This window comes from Bos mutus, chromosome 5 (genome assembly GCF_027580195.1).
Source record: "Bos mutus isolate GX-2022 chromosome 5, NWIPB_WYAK_1.1, whole genome shotgun sequence".
NCBI classification, from domain to species: domain Eukaryota; kingdom Metazoa; phylum Chordata; class Mammalia; order Artiodactyla; family Bovidae; genus Bos; species Bos mutus.
The window spans coordinates 111,838,297-111,861,732 of record NC_091621.1 but is presented as its reverse complement, the minus strand read 5'-3'; the positions used below and the strand labels follow the sequence as shown (position 1 = coordinate 111,861,732).

The following is a 23,436-nucleotide window of genomic DNA, read 5'->3' as shown; positions in this document are numbered from 1 at the left end:
CTGACTTCTGAAGGTTGACTAATGCCCATGCCCTTGGGTGTGGGGAGAGCGTGGGGCTGGGGGAGGGGTGGCAGAGGAAGTCCCCAGAGCACGAGGTGGTGTCCCAGACAAGGTCGGGACTCCTCCTGGGGCTGTGTCCCTAGCAGCAAAATCAAGACTGTATCTTTATCTTCACAAGGTCCTCTCTCTTCTTTCCCATCCGGCCTCTGGCCAGGGTTGCAAAGTGGCCTCCAGCAAAGCTTCAGGGCCTTTGGGAGAAGCAGGCAGGGCCGCATGGCTGGCCTGGTCCACACATGACCTGGCCACTTCTTGAGGGCGGCCGGGAAAGGCCCATGACCTGCCCAGTGACCCTTCAGAGGTAACACCAGCAGCAAAGCCACTGGTCTTCGAGTGTCCTTCAAAGACCCCTGTCCAGGGGCAGAGGCAGAGGCGGTGGGGGCCGTGTCACAACCGGCACCCTGGTCAGCTTGGGGCTGACCTTTCCTGAACTTACATCTTAACCAGAAAGGAAGGCCCTTGGAGGACACGGGGGGCAGGCAGGCGGGGCTAGACGAGGTCACGTTTGGTTCAAACCCTCACTGACGGGGATGCTGTGGCTGGGGGCCTGGGTCAGTTCCACCCAGAAATGAGCAAACGAACCACAGAGTCAGGCCTGGACTCAGCCTCCTGACCTGAGGAGCTGCTCACTCACAGCCCCGAGCCTCCTGGGTGACCGGCGTGTGTACACGGCGATGTGGGCAGAGACCACCCATCCAGTGAGCCTAGGATGCCCACGTCTGGCCTCTGTCTGGACGGTGACCAGACTGCTTGGGCTCAGAGCAGCCTGGTTCACGCGGTCCCCCTGCTGATGGACACAGGTGGACAACAGAGAGGACTGAGGTCTGGGACCCTTGGCCTCAGCTTGGAAAGGACCTCTGTCTGCTGCACACTCCCGCTCCCCAAAGTCTGGGGGCTAAACCTGTCGTTGTGCTGTGGACATGATCACTCTGCTCCTGGGGGGAGGGGGGAGGGTAGTCCCCTAGGACCTGTGAGTTCTGAACCCAAACTCGAGCACCAAGTGGCCACAGCGGCACCTAGACTTTGGATCGCTGGGCCAGGAACAGCAGAGAGCGCCCCTGGGCGTTGCTTACCTTCTGTTACCAAGCCCACCCCTGCAGTTTCTCACTGGGGACGCGGATGTCCAGAGCAGGGTGAGGTCTGTAGATGGTTGACAGCCCAGTGCCCCCGAGAAGTGGGTCTCCCAGGCCCTGCTCTGTCCTCTGCCGCCCAGCTCTGGGCACTCACGTCGGGCAGGGCCCCGATGGCATCCGGGCCTGGGCAGTGGGGAGAGGTGGGGGGTGGTCCAAGGCCCTTTGCTGCCCCATTTCTACTGATTAAACCTGGTGCCTACTGGCGGGGCCACTTCAAAGTGGTTGCTCCTCCCTCAGGAGGACCCTGGGGACCCCGGGTGGGCAGGGGCCATGCTTGTCAGGGGCCTGTCCAGGAAACACACGGAGATATAGCCCCTCTGCCCAAGGAGGTGGGGGCCCGCTCAGGAAACACTGCTCTGCTCCAGTGATGACTTCACTGTCCCTGCGGCAGAGACACAGGGACGGCATTTCCGGGGCTACCGGTTAAGGGAGGATACAGGGGCTGGGAGAGATCTCCTGGAACTCCCGGGCTCATCATCACAGGACACGTGGAGCCTGGTCCCCTGGCTGCTGGGCGGCGCCCCGGTCCTCAGAACGTCACCCCCACCCAGGCGTCGGGCTATGTCTTCCAGGGTTGCGTGCGGGCTCAGCTAGCTGGGACCTCATCTTTCAGATCTGAGAGGTCCCGCCGCCCCCTCACATGTCCATCCAGCACCTGCCAACCTCGGGGAAGCCCACCTTGACTTGCCCCACGTGGCTGCTGCAGCTTCTGGCTCACAACTGCTGGCTCCCACCCCTCTCACCATCCAGAACATTCTCTCCTCCCTCCCACAGTGCCCCAGTTAACTCCCACAGGGGGCTGGTTGCGTGGCGCTCGAGCTGCCACCAGGGGGCCGGTCAGCCGTGCGTGGCTTTCAGCCTCCTCCCCACCCCGCCGCACCCGGAGTTTTAGGACCACAGTCTGCACAGTTTTTATTTGTGTGCTTTCCGCAAGGCTTTGTTGGGAGGCATTACTCATAACTCAGTTTGGTGAAAATCTATCTGGATACTCACGCTTGAGGTAAATATACCAAGTGTTTGTAACCACCTCTCTCACCCCACCCCGCCTACAATTGTAAGAGAGGGTGCTGAGCATCTGAAACCAGAAAACCAGGCACTCAGCAAATGCTGGGGACCCACCCCCCAGTGTAGCCAGGCGACTCCATGACGCAGAGCTGCTGAGCCTGCTGGCTGCCGACAACACGAGACCTCAGAGACGGCTCTGTGCACCAAGGCCGGAGACGCACCCAGCTTCTCTGAAAAGGAGGGGGTGGCACAGGTCTGCATGGAGTGTGTGCGTGTGCATGCTCAGTCGCTCAGTCGTGTCCAACTCTTTGTGACCCCATGAGCTGTAGCCCGCCAGGCTCCTCTGTCCATGGGATTTTCCAGGCAAGAATACTGGAGTGGGTTGCCATTTCCTTTTCCGGGGGCTCTTCCTAGACCAGGGATTGAACTCAGGTCTCCTGCATTGGCAGGCATCAGATCTTTTAACCACTGAGACACTTGGGAAGCCCTCTGAACAGAGCAGGCAGGTGGAAAGGCAGGCGGCTGCTCTGCTGGTGAGTGAGCAGCTGGGTTGTAGAGGTGACGCTGTGCCCCCACCCCACCCCGGGGGCTCCACGGGTCAGTTCTGGGCTCCCCCTCCCGCCTGCATCTGGGTGACACCCGGCCGGACCACCTGCACACTGGTATTCAGAGGCCCGAACCTGACGTGACAGCACCTGCCCTGGGAGCTGTGCACCAGGGCCACCGGCCTTCATGGTGCGGGCCGACGTGTCCTCTGGCTGGGCTGGCCTGCGGCTGATCTTCCTGTGCAGGACGCATGTCCTCCTGCCTGTCCTGGGACAGGACCCGCGGGCTGTGACCAGTGTCTGAGGGAGAGGCGGTCACCCGCTACCAGGGATGTGGCCCCTGGCCTGGAGTCCATGCCGGCGCTGGGGGGTCGTGCAGAGGCGGCCCAGTGGGTGGGCGTCACAGGGCCAGGCTCGGGATGTTCCTGAGGATGCTGATGAGCGGGGAAGAGCAGAGCGCAGACCTGCAAAGACCGTCCAGGACAGAATATCCCTTCAGCATCTCCTCCTCCAGCCTCACAATGAGGGCTTCACTGGTGGCTCGGACGGTAAAGAATCTGCCTGCAATGCAGGAGACCCAGGTTCAATCCCTGGCCGGGAAGATCCCCTGGAGAAAGGAATGGCAACCCACTCCAGTAATCTTGAATGGAGAATCCCATGGACAGAGGAGCCTGGAGGGCTACAGTTCGTGGGGTCACAAAGAGCCGGATATGACTGAGTGACACTTTCTTTTTCTTCCAGCCTCGTTCTTTTTCTTCCGGCCTCGCAATGAGGGTAGGGTGGCGGCGGCAGAAGCTGGGTCATGGGGATGGGGTTGCTGTGCCTTGAAGGTCAGGGCTTCTCCTCTGAAGAGAAGGGGTGAGGGGAGCTATCTCCCACCATCCATAGAGGAGTAGGGGAGAAGAGGGCACAGGGGTGCCCCTCGGGGTGGTAAGCGAGGTCATGGGAGTCCCAGCTGGGCCCTCCATCTGACGGGATGGAGCCCGTGCTTCCAGCCTTCATGGCCTGAGGTGGAGTTCCCTGAGTCACTCCTATTTAATCCCTGTGAGGACCTGAGAGGTGTGAACAGCTTTCGCTTTATAAATGAAAAAGCAGTGTCTGAGATGGGGCCCCTCTTCCAGGACTTGGGGGCAAGGCCGTCTGACCAAGGCCCTGTGTTCTGTCCCCACACCAGGCAGAACTGACGTGGGTCCGGTCTCCAGGGTTAAAGTCCAGAGCCCGGGGACCCATCTCACCTTCCTCCTGTGGGATTCTGTCAGCCTCAAGGGGCTGTCGGGAGCCGATGACGTGGAGGCGGGCTGTCTGCAATGGTCTCGGAATTGGGGTGAGGTGGGAAAAAGCAAAGTGGGGTTGTGTGTAGGTGGCCCTGAAGTCCACCTCCTGAACCCTCCAGGGAAAGGCCTTTGGACAAAGCAGCCCCTGCCCCCCAGACACAGAGGGACTCAGCTCCCCCGCCTCCGAGAGCCCTTTGAAGGGGGCTCCGTGTTTGTTCTGAACAAACTGGGCCTGTCACTTCCAAAGCTATTCATTCCAGGAAAGAATGGAGAATTCATTTTCAAACCCGATCACCACAGTGCTGACCTAGAAAGGCCCAGTGAAGCCTGTGGTGACGGTCGGACCATGCCGGGAGGGGGCGTCCTTCCAATCACACTGCGAGGGGGTGGGGGGGAGCGTCCTCTCAGCTATCTTTGCACTGTCGGTGCTCTGACTGGGCTATTTTATTTATCCAAATCAAGTAAAAAAAATGCTTATTTCAGAAATCAGCCATTTGCTGCCACAAGTATATTGGGAAATTTTTTCGGTGGCTTTCATTTCCCCCAGCTGGAGAAGCGACCCTGAACACTGATCAAGGATATGCAGGCCTGTTTTAGAGGTCGGACTGCAGTTGGGGAGAAGGTTGATTTTGCTGCAGGTTGAGTATGGGGGGTGTGGGGCTGAGGGGAGTAGTTCCTGGTGTGGGGGCAGCAGGTCCGCGTGTCTCCCCCTGCCCTCCTGCCCCGTAAGAACACAGAGATCCTGCACAGGCAGCGATGAGCTTCAAGTGCCGAGGGTCTGTCGTCGTGTCAGATATTGTGAGTGTTGGAGACGCAGAAGGACCTGTCCCTCCCTGACTCGGGGGTGACAGCAGGTCCCTGGACTCGCTGTACTTGAGGGGCCCGGCAACTTTAGCTCCCTCCCTGGGTGGAGGGTGAGGAGGCGCCCTCAGACCCAGCGTGGCCACGCGCCTGCCCCAGGTCTGAGCTTCCGGTCCACGTCCAGGCGGCAGAAGCTGTGAGGAAACCTACTTCCCCCGCCTCTTTTCTGACCCTAAAAGGAGAGTGAGGCCTGGCTCCCGTGTGGGCATCTGGAGATCTTTTTATGGTCCAAGAACAGGGCTGTAGAAATGCAAAGCTCACTTCATCTCCGATGCTCGGCAGGGACTAGGTCAACCTGGAGGGCTGGAGAGAGCCCTCCTGCCTCCTTCCGAGGGCGAGCCCCTTGGCTCTGTGAACACAAGCCCGTCTGAGCCATGGCTTCCCTGCAGAGGCTGAGAACTGGCTTCAAGATCTGTGACCTTCTTCTCAGCTCTATTTGCTGAAGATTACAAAATGTTGCCCTGGGAGCAGAGGCCGGCTTCTGGTGAAGGGGCTGGAAAGATACTGTGTTGCTGGAAGCCTGGGACGTGTGTGGAGTCCTGGGACAAGCCCCATAGAAACCAGCGGTGAATACTTTCAGCAAGCATTTCCCATCAAGGGCTCAGCGATCGGTGCCCGTGGATGTTGACAAACAGGTTGACTTTGTCTGGAAAATCGCTCCCCTTGTCACTGGTGAGGCCGGTGGGGCACGTCGGTGGTTGTGGGCCTACACTGCCACCTGGCGGTTGGCATGTTCTCTGAGGTCCCGAAATAACTGCAGCAGCTGATGAAAAAGCAACCACGTTCCCGGAAGGGAAGGGCCCTTTCCACGGGGAGAATACTCTTCAGAAATGGTTGAGGATGGGTAAGAAGCAAACACCGCTGAAGCACGGCATTTGCTGTGATGTGATGTGAGCAAAGGGCTTTTCCCACGCGCGCAATCCTTGGCACCCGGTACCCTGAAGGGTGGAGTGAAAAAAGACGCGTGACTGAAAAAGTCTGAAACATTTTATTTCATATTATACATCCTTTTTCTTTTTAAAAAGGCAGAAACATTTAGGGAAACATTTGACAAGAAAGAGCCTTGGACTGGAGGGCTTCGGACATGGGTTTTGAAATGTCTTGCTTTCACAGAGTCTTCTTCACGGCTGCTTGTGTCAAGCTGAAGAGATAAGCCTCGTAGATGATATTTAAGAAGTTGTCGTCGTTCTGGAAAACAGAATCAGAAGCCCTGAGGGGGTGAGACTCGGCTGCAGGAAGCAGAGGCTTAGTCTGTCTTGGGGCTGGGCCGGCACCCGGATCCTAAGCTGTTCCTTCCCACCTGTGTGCTCACAGTGTCTGGTCTGTGTGAACAGGGGGGCTGCAGGCCAGGCCGTGGAGGTGGGGGTATGAGTCAGGTATCGGTCCTCAGCAGTCAGCTGGGGAAGCAGCAGGTGCTCGTGGCCTGCAGCTTGGGGCACCAGCCTTGGGGATGCATGGAGTGAGGCCGGCTCGAGAGAGGCCTGGTCAGTCTGCTGCCTGCAGAGACACCGGGCCTCTGGAGGCTGCTCGGGGAGGACAGAACCCACTCGATCCTGCCCGCCTGGCTGCGAGATCACTGGTGGCTCTGAAAGGTCCCCCAAGTCACCCACAAGCGGTGGTTGTTGCTGTTTAGATGCTTTACGACCTCATGGGCTGTAGCCCACCAGGCTCCTCTGTCCATGGGATTTCCCAGGCAAGAATCCTGCAGTGGGTTGCCACTTACTTCTCCTTGGGACCTTCCTGACCCTGGGATCAAACCTGGGTCTCCTGCATTGGCAGGCGGGTTCTTTACTACTGAGCCACCGCGGAGGCCAGCCTTTGCTGTGGGCCAAAGTTAAGACTTCATGGCAACGTGCTTGGTGAAGCCAGAGCCAGAGCCCTGCCCTGGCCCCGTTAGCTGAGGAGGGCTCTGGCCCTGGCTGGTGGGCAGCGATGAGACCGGGGGCTCTGCTGCTGCTCCAGGGGCCGAGGGACCCATGGAGGTTTTCTGTTTCTGAAGCTGGAGACTCCCTCCTGCCCAGCTCCGTGGCGCTCTGGTGATCCACCCATGGCTCACACGCCTGCTCACTCCCAGGCGCTCACGGGGGAGCGGCCAGTGCAGGTGACAGACGTGTGAAATCTAACTAGTGAGGCCCGGGGGAGGGGCCGCTGCAGCCCCGCAGTGTCTCAGCCCCTGCACAGAGAACTGTGGACAGGGTTATTAGATGGAACAAGTGCCTGTCAATTCACATTTAAGGGGTTTTTGTCTATTGCTCACAGAAGTGTACAGATGTCGTCCCCAAGTCTTCATGAACTTACAACGACCAGCCTCTGGAAAAGGAGGGGGCTCCCCTTCCTGGGAATCAGGGAGGTGTGGGCAACTCCTGTCTGCTCCGCCTTCATGCACACTTGCTTCCTGACCCCTTCCCCTCCTCTCTAAAATGTGTTACCTTCAAACTTTTGAGCCGGACTACAGAGCACAGACAGAGAAGGCCATGGCACCCCACTCCAGTACTTTTGCCTGGAGAATCCCATGGACGGAGGAGCCTGGTAGGCTGCAGTCCATGGGGTCGCTACAGTTGGACATGACTGAGAAACTTCACTTTCACTTTTCACTTTCATGCATTGGAGAAGGAAATGGCAACCCACTCCAGTGTTCTTGCCTGGAGAATCCCAGGGACGGGGAAGCCTGGTGGGCTGCCGTCTATGGGGTCGCACAGAGTGGGACACGACTGAAGCGACTTAGCAGCAGCAGCAGCAGCACACAGCACAGAAGTGCTGGCCACTCTCTCAAGGTCACCTGACACTCAAGCAAAATAACACGAAAATCCTTTTACCCAAAGAGACTATTTACCCAAAAGACCCCTGGGCACGAGAGCTGAGCTGTCTGGGTCTACTGGCAAACGTCTGCTCTTTTCAGGGCCTGCCCCGAGTCCTGGGTTGTGCTCTGTCTGGGCCGCCCAGCCGCCTCATGGCGGGCCCGTCGGGTGGGCAGAGGCGCTGGACAGTGAGGCTGCGGCCCCCGCTCTGCTCTTCGCTGGAGGGTGCCCTCAGGCCTGTCCCTTGGCCTCGGTCTCCTGGTCTTGGAAACCCAGCCCGGCACAGCTCTGTGCTAATGTCCTTGTTCTCGTTATTTCACAGGGACGAGCGAGCACAGGAGGTCATCCCACCCCATCCTCACCGCAGGCTTTAAGATCTCTGTAAAACACGCCTGGGCTGCCACAGCCGCTCCTCCGTCCCCGCTGCCCCCTCCCCGGGGCTCAGGGCAGCCTCTCTCCAACTCCTGCTGGTTCCCAAAGCCCCCAGGCCAAGGACTCTCCCAGTGGCTGCGGGATTGGTGCCTGCCTCTTCCTTTCCTGCCCTGGAGGACTGAGTCCCTTCTCCAAGGACAGCACCCTGAGGAGCGGACTCATCCACCCAGAAGCGCTGAGCTGCTGCATCACCCTCTGGTTCTTGGGGAGCAGGAAGTGGGCAGGGCACCCCAAGGGTCTAAGGGGCAGGAAGTGGGCAGGGTGCCCTAAGGGTCTCTGGTGAGGCCGAGGAGGCGGTGCCCGCCTACCTGGATGAGGTGCAGCAGGGCCTCCTGGAGCTGCAGCTTGCTCAGGGCGCTGCCAGGGGTCCCCGGGGGCTCAGGCGTCCGCAGGGGCAGGAGGAGGCCGGTGGGAGTGGCAGCGGGGTCCTGGTTTCCTGGGGGCAAGGGTGCACGGCTCCTCTCTTGCGGCGGGGCCCAGCTGGGCTGCGCGAACACCAGGGGCGACATGAGTGGAGGTGGGGTCGCGGCGGCCGGGATGCGCTGGGGCGAGAGGACCTGGCCAGGGAGACGGAGGCAGGTGGGCAGGTGCGGGCGGCTGGCGCATGTGGAGGGCGAGGACAGTGAGGGGGACACGGCAGGCTCCAAGGCTAACCGCCCACAGCTCCAGCGTCAGGGCCGCCCACAGGAGGCCAGCTGCGCCTGCACTGCCCCCACCCCACCCCGGTGCCATGGGCCTGGCGTCTGCTGTCATACCCACTGGCCCCTCAGCATGAAGGCTCGTCCTCTGAGTAGCACCTCACTTCCCCGCTTCCGGTACCACTTGACCGCATCTAGGACCTGGCCTTTCCCTTGGGGCTCGCCATCCATGCCCCTGCCTGCTGGGGCCCATCTTCCCGCTGTGAGGGAGCCGCCCCGTTCCTCGCCTGGCGTGGGCAGGACGGGCAGGGTCACAGAGTCACATCCTCACCCCCCCACCTCCTGATTCTCTGCATTCGGGCCTGGGGGGACAGCGCCCTGGGGACTATTCCTGCAGGCCCTGCAAGTGACCTGTCTGTCTGGGCGGGTCAGTCTGCCTTTCTTGCCTACCAGATCTAAAACCAAGTTTTCAATAGAGTCTCTTGGCCCCTCGGGAGCTGCTGTGACCTCAGTCACCCTCTAGGCACCGTCCTGGGCAGAAAGCAGGCAGAGGGGGCGGGTGGTTTGTGTAACTGTCCCCAGTCGTCGTTTGAAGCAGAGGTGCCTCCATGGGCAGCTCGTAGAGCACCGGCTCTGTGGCCTGTGAGCAGGGAAGGGGGACGTGCCCGTGCGGGTGACCGCCAACCATTAACTCCAGCTTCCTAGTGCCTGGTCTGAATCCTCAGGGACAAGCAGAGAAGGGGGGCAGGTCGCGCTGGGGCGAGGATGCAGGTGGGGAGCAGCCACTGTCTCAGGACGACAGGTGCTCAGAGGTAAGATTTCCATCAACGGCCCGCATGAGCACTTTGACCCAGTTTGACAAACACGAAGACTGTGCTCCACGCCTGCGGCCTTGGTTCCTAAAAGTGAACGACTCTGGGGCCCCGCTGGAAGCCGCTTGCCCAAACAGGACAGAAGGACCAACGAGGACACATAATACATAGGAAGAACCTCCCCAACTTGAACCCTGAGGCACTGTCAATGATCTGTACCAACCCAAACGGAAAAAAGTCCCTCAGATCTCCAGATGCTGCCTGCACATGGGCAGTGAAGAAACGGACAAGCTTTCAGTTTTGTCACCGTCCCGAGTTATTAGTGACCACAGAGAACCAGCGTCCCCGGAGGACAGAGCACTTCTAAGAATGACGTTTCCTTTCTGGCAGTCAGTGTGCATGTCGTTGGGGCAGGGGCAGCTTCTGCCTTCTCCTGACCCTCAGTAAGCTATCCCTGCAGAGATGGGCAGGAGGCTGTGCCTTCCAGGGTCAGTGACCCGCTTTTCTGCTGACCTCAAGAGCCCACAGGCTGCGGCACCCACAGGGACAGGCGCCCAGCTCACCTCCATGCAGCGTGTGCAGAGGGGCCTGGCCCGCAGCTAGTGCCTGAAGGCGCGCACTGCACCGTGAATACACAGCAGTTTACTGTGGGCGACATATCCAGCGGGGACCAGAGGTCTGACACCCTGGAACAATTTCAGACCCTAAGTTTCCAACCACAACAACCTGGGGTTTTCTCGTATCCATGTCACATGTGGAAACAAGAAGTCTTCTCTCTAGGAATGAAGCATGTTTGAAAGGAGGGCTCCCAGACGCTGCACAGAGAGCAGACCCCTTCCTGGCAGGAGGTGGAGGTGGACGCGGTGTTCTGCATGGACCCCGTCCAGTGCTCCCCGGCAGGAGGACACTTACCTGAAGGAGGGGAGCTGGTTGCTCAGTGCTGGGGGGCGGGTCCCTCCAGGGCTCCAGGGGGTTCCGCGCTCGGGTGCTCGGGGTGGCTGTGGGGAACTTGGCTGCCAGGGCTGGGCGGCCGGGCGCTGGCAGCTGCTGTTCCTGCTGTACCGCCTGGAGCCTCCGCAGCAGCTCCCGTGGGGAGACCTCGCCCGGCCCAGTCACCGGCTGATGGCCGGGGCCGGGGCCGGGGGGTGCTGGTCTGGGGAGGGCCCGGGGCCCTGGAGTCTGGGGCGGGAGGGCACTGCTGAGACGGGTGGGCTGGGCCAGGGACACGGGGGTGGTGGCCGAGCTGGCAGGTGCTGGCGCCCCGGGCTCACACCTGTTCTCAGCCCCGGGTATGCTCTGTACCTGGAGGAGTTTCTGAGTCCCAGGGGCTGCGAGTGCGCGGCTGCGGGGAGACCCTGTCTGGGCGGGCCCAGCGCAGGCCGCCCTGAGGGCGTCTGTGCAGGGCCGGCTCTCAGGCAGCTCTGCCAGTGGCTGTAGGTCCATGCTCCTGACCATGAGCTTTTGAATGGCAGGGCAGAGCTGCTTGTCGACAGGGGGCGAGGGTCTCCGGGGCTCCTCATAGGATAGGGATCGGACGACCCCCTGCCGCACTGGGAACTTCTCTGGCTGCTGCTGCTGCAGGGGGAGGGTCTGGGGAGGCCCTGTGGCCTCCTGACACGGGGCTTTGTCCTGCTTCCCGAAGAGTGCCGTCAAGGACAGGTGCTGGGGTTCCGGGTCTGAGGTCTGGAACAAACACACACGTCTGAGAGCATGTCCATGTGTGATGGGGGGAATGAAACCTAACTTACCCACCCAATGGTTTTTATTTACAAGGGGTCGATTAGAGGATAGAAAAGCCTAATGATTATAAAGTGTACACATCTGGGACTGCCTTTCTAACATCAAATTTTGTCACAGGCTTCTCCCTCCCATCCCAAGACAGCTGTCATATTTCAGTATTTGTTGAATTTTTTGGGGGGGGCCGAGCCACATGTGGATCCAGTTCCCTAACCAGGGATGGAACTCAGGCCCCTTGCAATCGGAAGCCTGGAGCCCTAAAGGTTGGACCACCGTGGAAGTCCCTCACTATCCGCTGACTGATGAGCAGTCAGGAGACGCTTGCTGGGCCTGGGGACGACCGTGTGCAAAATCACAGACACTGGCAGATGGAGGACCGTCGCCTCAACAGGAAGCACACCTCCCCCTGCAAAGTACCTGGAGACACCGAGCAAACACAGAAACACAAGGGTTTCAGAATTCCTGATAGTTTTCCACAGAATGATAGAAATTAAGGGCTGGAGAGTTGTAAGTCATCACTCTCTCTAACTTGATCCGAATACACAGCAGTAGCTCTAACAGCCTGTCAGAGGCGTAAATGCCAACCATGGCTGGCGACAGGCCTTCTTCCTTCCTGCCTGTGCCCTGGTGCCTCTTGCTGGCTGCTGCTCCCTGCGGTTGGGCTAGGAGAACACGCGTGTAGCCTGAAGACACATATTCCAGTTTCTCTCGTAAACAATTTCCACGAAAAGCAAACTTATAATAAAAACTAAAAGATAATTAGAAAAGACTTAAAAAAAAATTCAATGCAAGACTTGCATGAGCCAGTCTTTATGTCTTTTGGCTCCATGTTCATCTTTAAAGTTGATTTAAACCAACAATTCCCTTTAAAAAATTTTTTTTGATAAGGAATAACCATAGGTACTGGTTATACCCACACTCAGTGATGGAACTTACAGATTAGCCCTTTTGCTGATGCTGGGGTATTCTGAAAAATATATATACTCATACAAAAACTGATGTCATGTTTCATGTTTGTATCTTAGAGGCAAATACAGTGACGGGTCATGGGCTCTAAAGGGGGACTTGACACCAGTCCTTAGACCAGGAGTCCCACCCACATAGGGCACATGGCCCCGGACTGGGCACCAAGGGAAGGGCTGCATCTCTTGTCAGTGGCCGACCTCAGAAGGATATGGCCCAACGGGTAATAGTCTCGTCGGCTCCAACGTGGTATTAGGCTGCTGTCTTTTTGGAACACATTAACCTCTAAGGAGTCAAGTTCACAGAGTAAGGGAAATGCCAAATATCAAAACAGTAATCCTTTGTAGGAAGAGCAAATTATACATAATGACAAAACCTCCACTTTGAAATCTCTCTTTCCTGGATCAACTCTAGGGCACCTCCACAGCACAGCCCTCCACCCCCTCGCTCCTGACCAGCCTCAGGGCCAAAGTCCCTCAGGAATCACCGGGACCAGGTGGAGAGCAAGGACCGTGCACCTGGCCGGGCCGAGGGCCCCGCTGCTGCCGGCTCCCACTGGGTTTCACTGGAATCGGCTTGATGAGGTTGGGGTTGTCGTGGATAGCGGACGAGCTGCTGATCTGTTTGGGCTCGGAGCAGGTTTTACACTGAAATAGAAAAAGAACCTTATTTTTGGTGTAAAAGAAACTTAATCTCTTAAGAAGAACGCACCTTCATGCTCTTTATCGTATCTGTGTGCTCAGTTGCTAAGCTGTATCTGGCTCTTGGCGACACCACGGATGGTAGCCTGCCAGGCTCCTCTGTTCATGGAATTTTCCAGGCAAGAATACTGGAGTGGGTAGCCATTTACTATTCCAGGGGATCTTCCTGACCCAGGGATCGAAGCCGAGGTCTCTCACATCTCCTGCACTGGTAGGTGGGTCCTCTACCACTAGTGCTGCCTGGGAAGCCCAAGCTGTGTTTGAGTCTAAACCAAATTCATTGAGTGTGTCTCAGCGGCACAATTCAGCAGTGCTCCATCGGCCTGCAGGATCCAGAGGCCCCGAGACGCCCGGAGGTGTGACAGTCTGCGGGTCTGCCTGAGAAGCAGCAGCTTTAACAAAGTCTCCGGCTCTCCCACGGTAATCAGCAGTACAAAGGCTCCCCGGGTGCCTCGTCTGGGTCAGGGGAGGGCTCCGAGCCCAGTTGGCAGCTGACTTAAGACTGGAGAGCTGCATCCTCAGAGCGACTGACCCTCTTTGGTCTATAAACCAACGGGTAAAGCTGACTCAAACCACTGATTTTAAAAATTACTAACATCATCCTTATTTAATGAGTGATTTTTGCATAAACAGAATAATTCAAATCCGAGTGTTCTGAACCGCTCACTACAAATTAGAATTTCACAGAGAAAGAGATGAGAGACAAGCCTCGTCATTTCAGATCCCGAGTCATCACCGCCCATTAATCTAATCAACCGTGCAATTGCTCACACGCTGGGATTCTAGCCGGGAGGGTACGGCAGCGTTGTCCGCGTCTCCCTTGCTGAAATAGCAAATAAAACTGTAAAGCGCGGTCTTCTGCAAGGTGGGCTTTGTGGCGTCATTCGTTTCAATGGCACACTTGTGCCCTTGGGCCAGGACACACTTCTCTGTCCCCAGTGTGGAGTGGCCATGAATACAACCTTCCCCCCCACCCCCAACAGCCCCCCACCCCGGACCCTGAGCATTTCCATGAGCTTCACGGCTGTTGGCTGCACTTTCTATCCGAGGATGTCGGGGCTGGGGCTGATCACCACTGTGCTTGCTTCGGTTTGGAAAGTTCACTGTGCAAAGGACTTTTTTCAGCCAAGAATTCCGTCCGCCATTTGCATATTTGGCACCAGTATTATTAAATGGCACACTTTCTGAGTCATAAAAAGTTATTTCCAATTCTCAGGTGAGTCATGGCCACAGGACCACTGGCCTGGCTTCCGAGATGTGGATCAGCAACATGAGACCAGAGTGTGGTCCCGATAGAGTCACTGATAGAATGCTGGCGTGAAAAGGCTTGACAGCCTGCTGGCTGTGCCGAAGACAGTGGAGCTCGGCTCACTTCTGCGAGTGCTCCCGTCTGCACTCAGGGTCCCTGGGTTGCCAACTGCTTTACTCTGCACATGCTGAGGTGGGCTGTGGACAGCACCCCCCAGGGGAAGCGGCCAGCAGCTGCTTCCTGAGTCACCACCACAGGCCATCTACCAATGATGCTTCACTTTCATGTAAAAAGTGCTCAGAACAAGACTGACTTCCACAGCTTGCAGCTCATTATCCAGAGGTTGAAGCTTCTACAACTCTCCCTACCCAAAGCTTCTATGCCCTTCCCTACTTGGAAAAACACACAGAATCGGCAAAAGTGTATAACGGATTCTTTGCAGAGAAACCGAGGCTTTAACAGCTACATCACATGAGCCTGTTTATCACACAGACACAAGTATCCACGAGGCAGGGAAGCCTGGGGGAAAATATACTTGAAGTGCTAAAGGCAGACATTGTTGGGTGGTAGGGTTATGGGTAATTTCATTTTCTTTCTTCTACTTTTAAATTTTCTCAGTTCAGTTCAGTTGCTCAGTAGTATCTGACTCTTTCCAACCCCACGGTCTGTAGCATGCCAGGCTTCCCTGTCCATCACCAACTCCTGGAGCTTACTCAAATTCATGTCCATAGAGTTGGTGATGCCATCCAACCATTTCATCCTCTGTCGTGCCCTTCTCCTCCAGACTTTCATCTTTCCAAGCATCAGGGTCTTTTCCAATGAGTCAGTTCTTCGCATCAGGTGGCCAGAGTACTGGAGTTTCAGCTTCAGCATCAGTCCTTCCAATGAATATTCAGGACTGATTTCCTTTAGGATGGACTGGTTGGATCTCCTTGCAGTCCAAGAGACTCTCAAGAGTCTTCTCCAACATCACAGTTCAAAAGCATCCATTCTTTGGCACTCAGCTTTCTTTACAGTACAACTCTCATATCCATACATGACTACTGGAAAAACCATAGCTTTGACTAGACGGACCTTTGTTGGCAAAGTAATATCTCTGCTTTTTAATATGCTGTCTAGGTTGGTCATAGCTTTTCTTCCAAGGAGCAAGTGTCTTTTAATTTCATGGCTGCAGCCACTATCTGCAGTGATTTTGGAGCCCAGAAAAATAAAGTCTCTCACTATTTGCATTGTTTCCCCATCTATTTGCCATGAAGTGATGGGACTGGATGCCGTGATCTTAGTTTTCTGAATGTTGAGTTTTAAGCCAACTTTTTCACTCTCCTCTTTCACTTTCATCAACAGGCTCTTTAGTTCTTCACTTTCTGCCGTAAGGGTTGTGTCATCTACATATCTGAGGTTATTGATATTTCTCCCAGCAATCTTTGATTCCAGCTTGTGCTTCATCCAGCCCAGCATTTCACATGATGTACTCTGCATATAAGTTAAATAAGCAGGGTGACAATATACAGCCTTGATGTACTCCTTTCCCGATTTTGAACCAGTCTGTTATTCTATGTCCAGTTCTAACTGTTGCTTCTTGACCTGCATATAGATTTCTCAGGAGGCAGGTCAGGTGGTCTGGTGTTCCCATCCCTTTAAGAATTTTCCACAGTTTGCTGTGATCCCCGCAGTCAAAGGCTTTGGCATAGTCAATAAAGCAGATGTTTTCCTGGAACTTTCTTGCTTTTTTGATGATCCAGCAGATGCTGGCAACTTGATTTCTGGTTCCTCTGTCTTTTCTAAATCCAGCTTGAACATCTGGACATTCACGGTTCACGTATTCTGAAGCCTGGCTTGAAGAATTTTGAGCATTACTTTGCTAGCGTGTGAGATGAGTGCAGTTGTGCGGTGGTTTGAACATTTTTTGGCATTCCATTTCTTTGGGATTGGAATGAAAACTGACCTTTCCCAGTCCTGTGACCACTGCTGAGTTTTCCAAATTTGCTGGCATATTGAATGTAGCACTTTCACAGTATCATCTTTTAGGATTTGAAATAGCTCAACTAGAATTCCATCACCTCCACTAGCTTGGTTCATAGTGATGCTTCCTAAGGCCCACTTCACTTTGCACTCCAGGATGTCTGCCTCTAGGTGAGTGATCACACCATTGTGATTATCTGGGTCATGAAGATCTTTTTTGTATAGTTCTTCTGTATATTTTTGCCACCTCTTCTTAATATCTTTTGCTTCTCTTAGGTCTATACCATTTCTGTCCTTTATTGTGCCTATCTTTGCATGAAATGTTCCCTTGGCATCTCTAATTTTATTGAAGACATCTGTAGTCTTTCCCATTCTACTATTTTCTTCTATTTCTTTGCATTGATCACTGAGGAAGGCTTTCTTATCTCTCCTTGCTATTCTTTGGAACTCTGCATTCAAATGGGTACATCTTTCCTTTTCTCCTTTGCCTTTAGCTTCTCTTCTTTTCCCAGCTATTTGTAAGACCTCCTCAGACAACCATTTTGCCTTTTTGCATTTCTTTTTCTTGGGTCTTGATCACTGCCTCTTGTACAATGTCACGAACCTCCGTCCATAGTTCTTTAGGCACACTGTCTATCAGATCTAATCTCTTGAATCTATTTGTAATTGATTCCACTGTGTAATTCTTCCACTGTGTAATTGTAAGAGATTTGATTTAGGTCATACCTGAATGGTCTAGTGGACTTCCCTACTTTCTTCAATTTATATCTGAATTTGGCAATAAGGAGTTCATGATCTGAGCCACATTCAGCTCCCGGTCTTGTTTTTGCTGACTGTATAGAGCTTCTCCATCTTTGGCTGCAAAGAATATAATCAATTTGATTTCAGTATTGACCATCTAGTGATGTCCATGTGTAGAGTCTTTTGTGTTGTTGAAAGATGGTGTTTGCTATGACTAATGCGTTCTCTTGGCAAAACTCTGTTAGCCTTTGATCTGCTTCGTTTTGTGCTCCAAGGCCAGATTTGCCTGTTACTCCAGGTATCTCTTGACTTTCTGCTTTTGCATTCCAGTCCCCTATAATGAAAAGGACATCTTTTTGGGGTGTTAGTTCTAGAAGGTCTTGTAGGTCTTCATAGAATTGTTCAACTTCAGCTTCTTCAGTATTACTGGTCAGGGCATAGACTTGGGTTGCTATGACCTTGAATGGCTTGCCTTGGAAACGAACAGAAATCATTCTATCGTTTTTGAGATTGCATCCAAGTACTGCATTTCGGACTCTTCTGTTGACCATGATGGCCACTCCATTTCTTCTAAGGGATTCTTGCCCACACTAGTAGATATAATGGTCATCTGAGTTAAATTCACCCATTCTGGTCCATTTTAGTTTGCTGATTCCTAGAATGTCGATGTTCACTCTTGCCATCTCCTGTTTGACCACTTCCAATTTGCCTTGATTTATGGACCTAACATTCCAGGTTCCTGTGCAGTATTGCTCTTTACAGCATCGGACCTTGGTTCCATCACCAGTCACATCCACAACTGGATGCTGTTTTTGCTTTGGCTCTCTTCATTCTTTCTGGAGTTACTTCTCCACTGATCTCCCTTTCCCCACTAAATCTTCTCATTGAACATCAAAAGACAATACTTCTTTAATTTCATAGCTAAGTCAGAGGTATATCCAGAGGACAAATCTTCCTTCTTGCCTTAAACCACAAAACAGTCTTAAATACAGAATAGCCCACTGATTATTTTATTTTTCTTATTGCAGTATAGTTGACCTGCAAAATCATATTAGCTTTAGGTGTTCATAAAAGTGGTTCAGTTATACGTGTGCACACATGTTCTTCAAAATAGGCCACTTCTAAAGACTCGGCATGAAGCCCCACAGCCCTTGACCCCCCCTGGCCCGGCCACTGCCCCAAGCTCACCTGCCCTCCAACTAAGTCTAATGGAGGAAGAAGCTCAAGGTCACGGTGCTGCTACTTCACAGCAGATTGATAGGCATTTGCTTCTTCAGGGAGAAAACATAAAATATTGTCCAAAACAAGTTTTTCAAATTACTCTATTAACTTCATGTAAAAAGGCATTTGTAGTGTTGCCAGGTTTCGCTTTATCAATATCATCTTCCTCCAGCTCCAAGTATTTCCTCTCTCACTTTCTGGGGTTATCACACATTTAAGAGGTTTGGAGTTGCAGAGGCCTCAGCGGTCAGTTGGTGTACGACTCAGTCAGAGCCCTGCTGTTCTCCTGGTATGTGCCCGACATCCAGCACTCTGTCCTCCTGAAGACTTGTGGTCACATGCTCTCATAGCAAGACTCCCGAGGAAGGGCAGTGTTTCCATGCCCACCTTCCCATACCCAGGCCCGGGCCGCTTCTGAGGCCCACGCTCTGTGTATTGGAAGAGTGCGTGACACAGACGTGAGCAGACTTGCCCAACCTGGGGGCTCTTGGGGCAGGTACCCCTGGTGGGTGGGTCAGAAGCCATATGAGGGACCGAGAACACATGAACTGAGCCTTCAAAGATGTCCCCTGCTGATGGATGAGTAGAGGAGGAGGGGGCTCCCCCAGGGGCGGCGAGGCTGGGTCACCCTGGTCACATGGTGGGTGCCCTGGAGGGGCCCAGGTGTCACACGCTGGGCAGTGAGAGGCGAGAAGGGTATGGAGCAAGGCCAGTATGGCTGTGCAGGTGCTTCTGGACACTACCTGGCTGGTGATGGCAGGAGGACGAGCATCTTCTGTTACTGATCTCTCAGCTGGGCGATGGACACTACGCACATGATGTGTTTTATTGTTGTTTCTCAGTTGCTAAGTCATGTTCAACTCTTTGTGATCCTACAGACCATAGCCCACTATGGGATTCTCCAAACAAGAACACTAGAGAGGGCTCCATTTCCTCTTCCAGGGGATCTTCTCGACCCAGGGATCGAACCTGCATCTCTTGCATTGGCAGGTGGATTCTTTAACATGGAGCCACCAGGGAAGCCCCTGGGGCTGCGTTTTAATCCACTTAAAAGCAAACAGTCTTCAGTCTACTAAAAGTCAACAAAGATGGTATTACTCATAGGCTTCTGTTTGGCGGAAGGAAGGGGACCAAGTCTGCCTTAACGGGCAGGTCCCCACCTGGAATCTGAGTGCGTCACGGTGGGGACGGGACTCACCTTCGTGTACTCGTCTTTGGCCTTGGTCAGCATCCGCAAGATGTCGGCCTCCTTGCCCTCTCCTGAGCCGAGGCTCACGGGCGAGGCCCCGGCTCCCGTTCCGTGGTGGGCTTTCAGCTGTTCGTACTGAGTGAGGCTAGAAAAACAAAGACGAGATCCATACCAGAAAAGACAGCTCAACACAGCCAGCAAGTCCTCACCCAGTTGTTTTTATCTTGTTACGATCGTGTTAGAAAAAAGATCACTGGAAGTGATGGGAGAAACATGGGAGTCAAGGTCCCAAGTTCACTGACCACAGGACTGCATCTGGAGGGGCATGGCTTCCACCCTGCCTGGTGTCCCATGGCAGCTGTCACCCAGCCAGGGCAGGGTTGAGGGGCTGGGACGGAGGCCAGGTGGCCCCGAAAGTATTCACTATTGGGTCCTTCTCAGAAAAAATCTGTGACTCCTCATTGTGAGCATTAGGAGGGACCCCTGAACTGCTGAAGAACCCAATTCAGGGTTCTCAACCTGGAGACTAGGTTCCCAACACGGCAGATCCAGTCTCCCCCTTCTTCCAAAGTGCCTGGGAGTCGAAGCGCAGCTGAGCCCAGCCCCTGTGTCCCGGATGGTTTAGAAGCACAGCGAAGGTCCCACCGCAGAAGAGGGGTGTGAAAACACAGCACTGGGAAGCGCCTCTGTCCTCCTGAACACCTTGCAGAGGGGAGGCCAGGCCACTTCCCTGCTGGTAGTGGGGCGCGTCTCCCTCCCGTGGGAGGGCTCTGACCGTGGCTCATGCTTCCCCATTGCTGCCATGAAGTTTGCGGGGAAAGAAAGCTGCGGGTTCGCTGAGGCTCAGCTCTGAGGATGGGTGGAGAGTCCACATGCATTGTGCTTGGCTAATTGCTCGACACCAAGCAGGTCCTGCCCCAGCTGCTGAAGAATCACCACAGAACCTGAGTGTCTTCACATCGCCTCCTGGCTGGGGGACACGGCGCCTTTTAATCTATATGAAGCCCTGCTATTATTATCTGCCGCAGTTTACAATCACAGGAATGTTCTAGGAACTAGCTGTTACGGTGGTAAATACCAGTTTGAACACACTTAATCACCATCTGCAGCCTGAGCTGCTTACCTAAAATTAGCTCTCACCAGCTCAGCTTTTCAGAAATCAGTCTTATCTATAAAAAAGTGCTCCCCACAGCCCATATTTTAGGGCCACTTTTTAGCCATACATCAACAAGAATCAGCCACAGGTTTGCATATGGCCCCTCCCTCTTGAGCCTCCCTCCCATCTTCCACCCCTAGGTTGTCACAGAGCACTGGGTTGAGCTCCCTGAGCCAGAGAGCAAATTCCCACTGGCTATCTATTTCACAGATGGTAATGTATATGTTTCCCTGCTACTGTGGCCATTTCATTGACCCAGGATTTAAAACTGACAAATGGTTGGTTCTCTAGCAGATGGAGCTGCTCGTTTGAGCCTGTGTGGGAGGCAGCTGGATTCCATGTATGGCTGAGCCCAGTCCCGGCCCAGGGTCATGGCATGCAGGAAGCTCACTCGCTTCCAAGCTCTGAACCAGCCACAGGAATGCAGGGAAACAACTCCCTTCCCATGAGCGGCCCTGGGGCTCAAGAACCTCAGAGGGTTGACAGATCCCCAGGGGGACAGTGTGCTGACCTGGGCTTCCTTTCAGGTCATCAGGGGAGCAAGAGTGGGACCAGGAGACAGTCATGTAAGTACCCCCCAGTCTCATGCCTACTGGCACCAGTCAACAAGGACTCGAAAGATTAATAGAAAAGAGACTAGGAACACGAAAGAGAGAGAGTCCATCTGCTGATCACTAAACTAGTGTTAGCTCAGATATTTCCAAAGATATTGAAAACAAAGACTGAGCAAAGCCCTCACTCACACGGGAAGGAGGTTCAAGATCCACAGGCAGATGGAGGGGAGTCCTTGGGGCAGGAGGGCATGGGGACCCAAGAGGAGATGGGGCAGCCTTTCAGAAAGACTCTGAACATTCTCCTCAGAGATATACCAATAGCTTTTCAGAGGAAAAAACTGCTAATTTACAAATGAGGATGGTATTAAGGAAAACTGCCACCCAGAAAAACTGATATTACAGATCACATGCACAGAAAAAAAGGGAGGGGGACTATTCCACATAATAAATCCTACCGAGTGGAAGTGTGAGACATTGTCATTTACGCTTATTTTTCATCTGGTGAGTAATGGTGAAGGTGTTGCTAAGCATGGTGAAGGAGCTGCTGTCAGAGACGGGCTCTGTTTACCCCGCGGTGCAGTCCCACACACTCAGAAACGCAGAACACATCCCGCAGCACTTACTTCTTCATTAGCTCTGCGATTCTTTGGCATTCTTCCTTGTCATAAAACCAAATTCCATAGATGGACACTGCAAGAAACACAGAGGACCAGTGCATGAGCATCCTCAAGAAGGGGAAACAGATCCCCTTTCCACCGTGAGGGAAGTACATGCTCGTAGAATAAGTGAACTAGTCGCTGGAGTCGAAGCTTGAAAACCTCGAGCTGGGGCTTTGTAAGCCCAAGGAGAGGGTATGCAGACACAACCTGGACCTGGACACAGCAGGCACGGGCCGAACGCTTAGCCGGATGAGCAGACGGAAGACGAGCCCCAACTCTCCAACCTCCAGCTCTGCAGCGTCGCTGCCTCACGTGTCTTCACACACTCACACACATTCACACATTCTCACATACACATGCTCACACAGAACTCTCACTCACGCACACAAACACGTTCACATACACACACATTCACCACACACACACACAGTCTCATATACACACGCTCGCAGAGCTCTCACACATACAAACACGTTTACACACACACACTCACCACACAGTCTCATATACACACACTCACACAGAGCTCTCACACATACAAACACGTTTACACACACACACACTCACCACACAGTCTCATATACACACGCTCACACAGAGCTCTCACACATACAAATACGTTTACACACACACACACACTCACCACACATACAGTCTCATATATACACACTCACACAGAGCTCTCACTCACACAAACAGGTTTACACACACACACTCACCACACACACACACACAGTCTCATATACACATGCTCACACAGAGCTCTCACACATACAAACACGTTTACACACACACACACACTCACCACACAGTCTCATATACACACGCTCAGAGAACTCTCACGCACACAAACACATTCACATACACACACACTCACCACACACACACAAAGTCTCATATACACACGCTCACACAGAGCTCTCACACATACAAACACGTTTACACACACACACACACTCACCACACATACAGTCTCATATACACACTCACACAGAGCTCTCACTCACACAAACACGTTCACATACACACACACTCACCACACACACACACACACAGTCTCATATACACACGCTCACACAGAGCTCTCACACATACAAACACGTTTACACACACACACACACTCACCACACATACAGTCTCATATACACACACTCACACAGAGCTCTCACTCACACAAAGTTTTACACACACACACTCACCACACACACACACACAGTCTCATATACACACGCTCACACAGAGCTCTCACTCACACACACATGCTCCATCTTCTGTAACTGTTGCACGCCTGACACACATATTAGGCCTGGAAGCTTCTCTCCCTTCTCCTTTTTCCCGGGAAGGTGTTATTAAGTGAAAGATCAGTTTTGGAGGCCTTAAGTGAGGATACAGTGCTGGGAAAATAAAATTCAGTAATGAATCTGCAACTCCAAAGTGTCCGCACAGAATATTTACAACTGTTCAAAGACTAGATATAACCACGACTTAGTGATTTAGTGATGAACAATGTGGCATAATACAGTTGCTATCGATTCAGTTAATTTTCAAGTAAGTCATATATATTAGTATGTACGATCTACGTCATTTTTATAGCAAAGGCTAAACAGGTCTAAAGGCCCCCCAGGTGGCTCAGCAGTAAAAAATCCACTTGCCAGTGCAAGAGACGTGGGAGACTTGGATTCAGTCCCTGGGTGGGGAAGATCTCCTGGAGGAGGAAATGGCGACCCACTCCAGTATTCTTGCCTGGAG

General features: G+C 53.7%; 1 protein-coding gene across 1 annotated transcript in view; it reads right to left on the bottom strand.

Annotated features, from left to right (window-relative positions):
- Positions 1-5,850: 5,850 nt before the first annotated feature.
- The window catches only part of DCP1B (decapping mRNA 1B), a 42,440-nt gene continuing 24,854 nt past the window's right edge, over positions 5,851-23,436 (bottom strand). Inside the window, exons 4-9 of the mRNA XM_070371679.1 lie at positions 21,652-21,718; positions 19,328-19,463; positions 12,774-12,902; positions 10,468-11,238; positions 8,414-8,662; positions 5,851-6,063 (exon numbers count right to left, since the gene is read on the bottom strand). Coding sequence (XP_070227780.1) covers positions 5,983-6,063; positions 8,414-8,662; positions 10,468-11,238; positions 12,774-12,902; positions 19,328-19,463; positions 21,652-21,718 — 1,433 coding nt within the window. The 3' untranslated portion in view covers positions 5,851-5,982. The remainder of the gene's footprint in view (positions 6,064-8,413; positions 8,663-10,467; positions 11,239-12,773; positions 12,903-19,327; positions 19,464-21,651; positions 21,719-23,436) is intronic.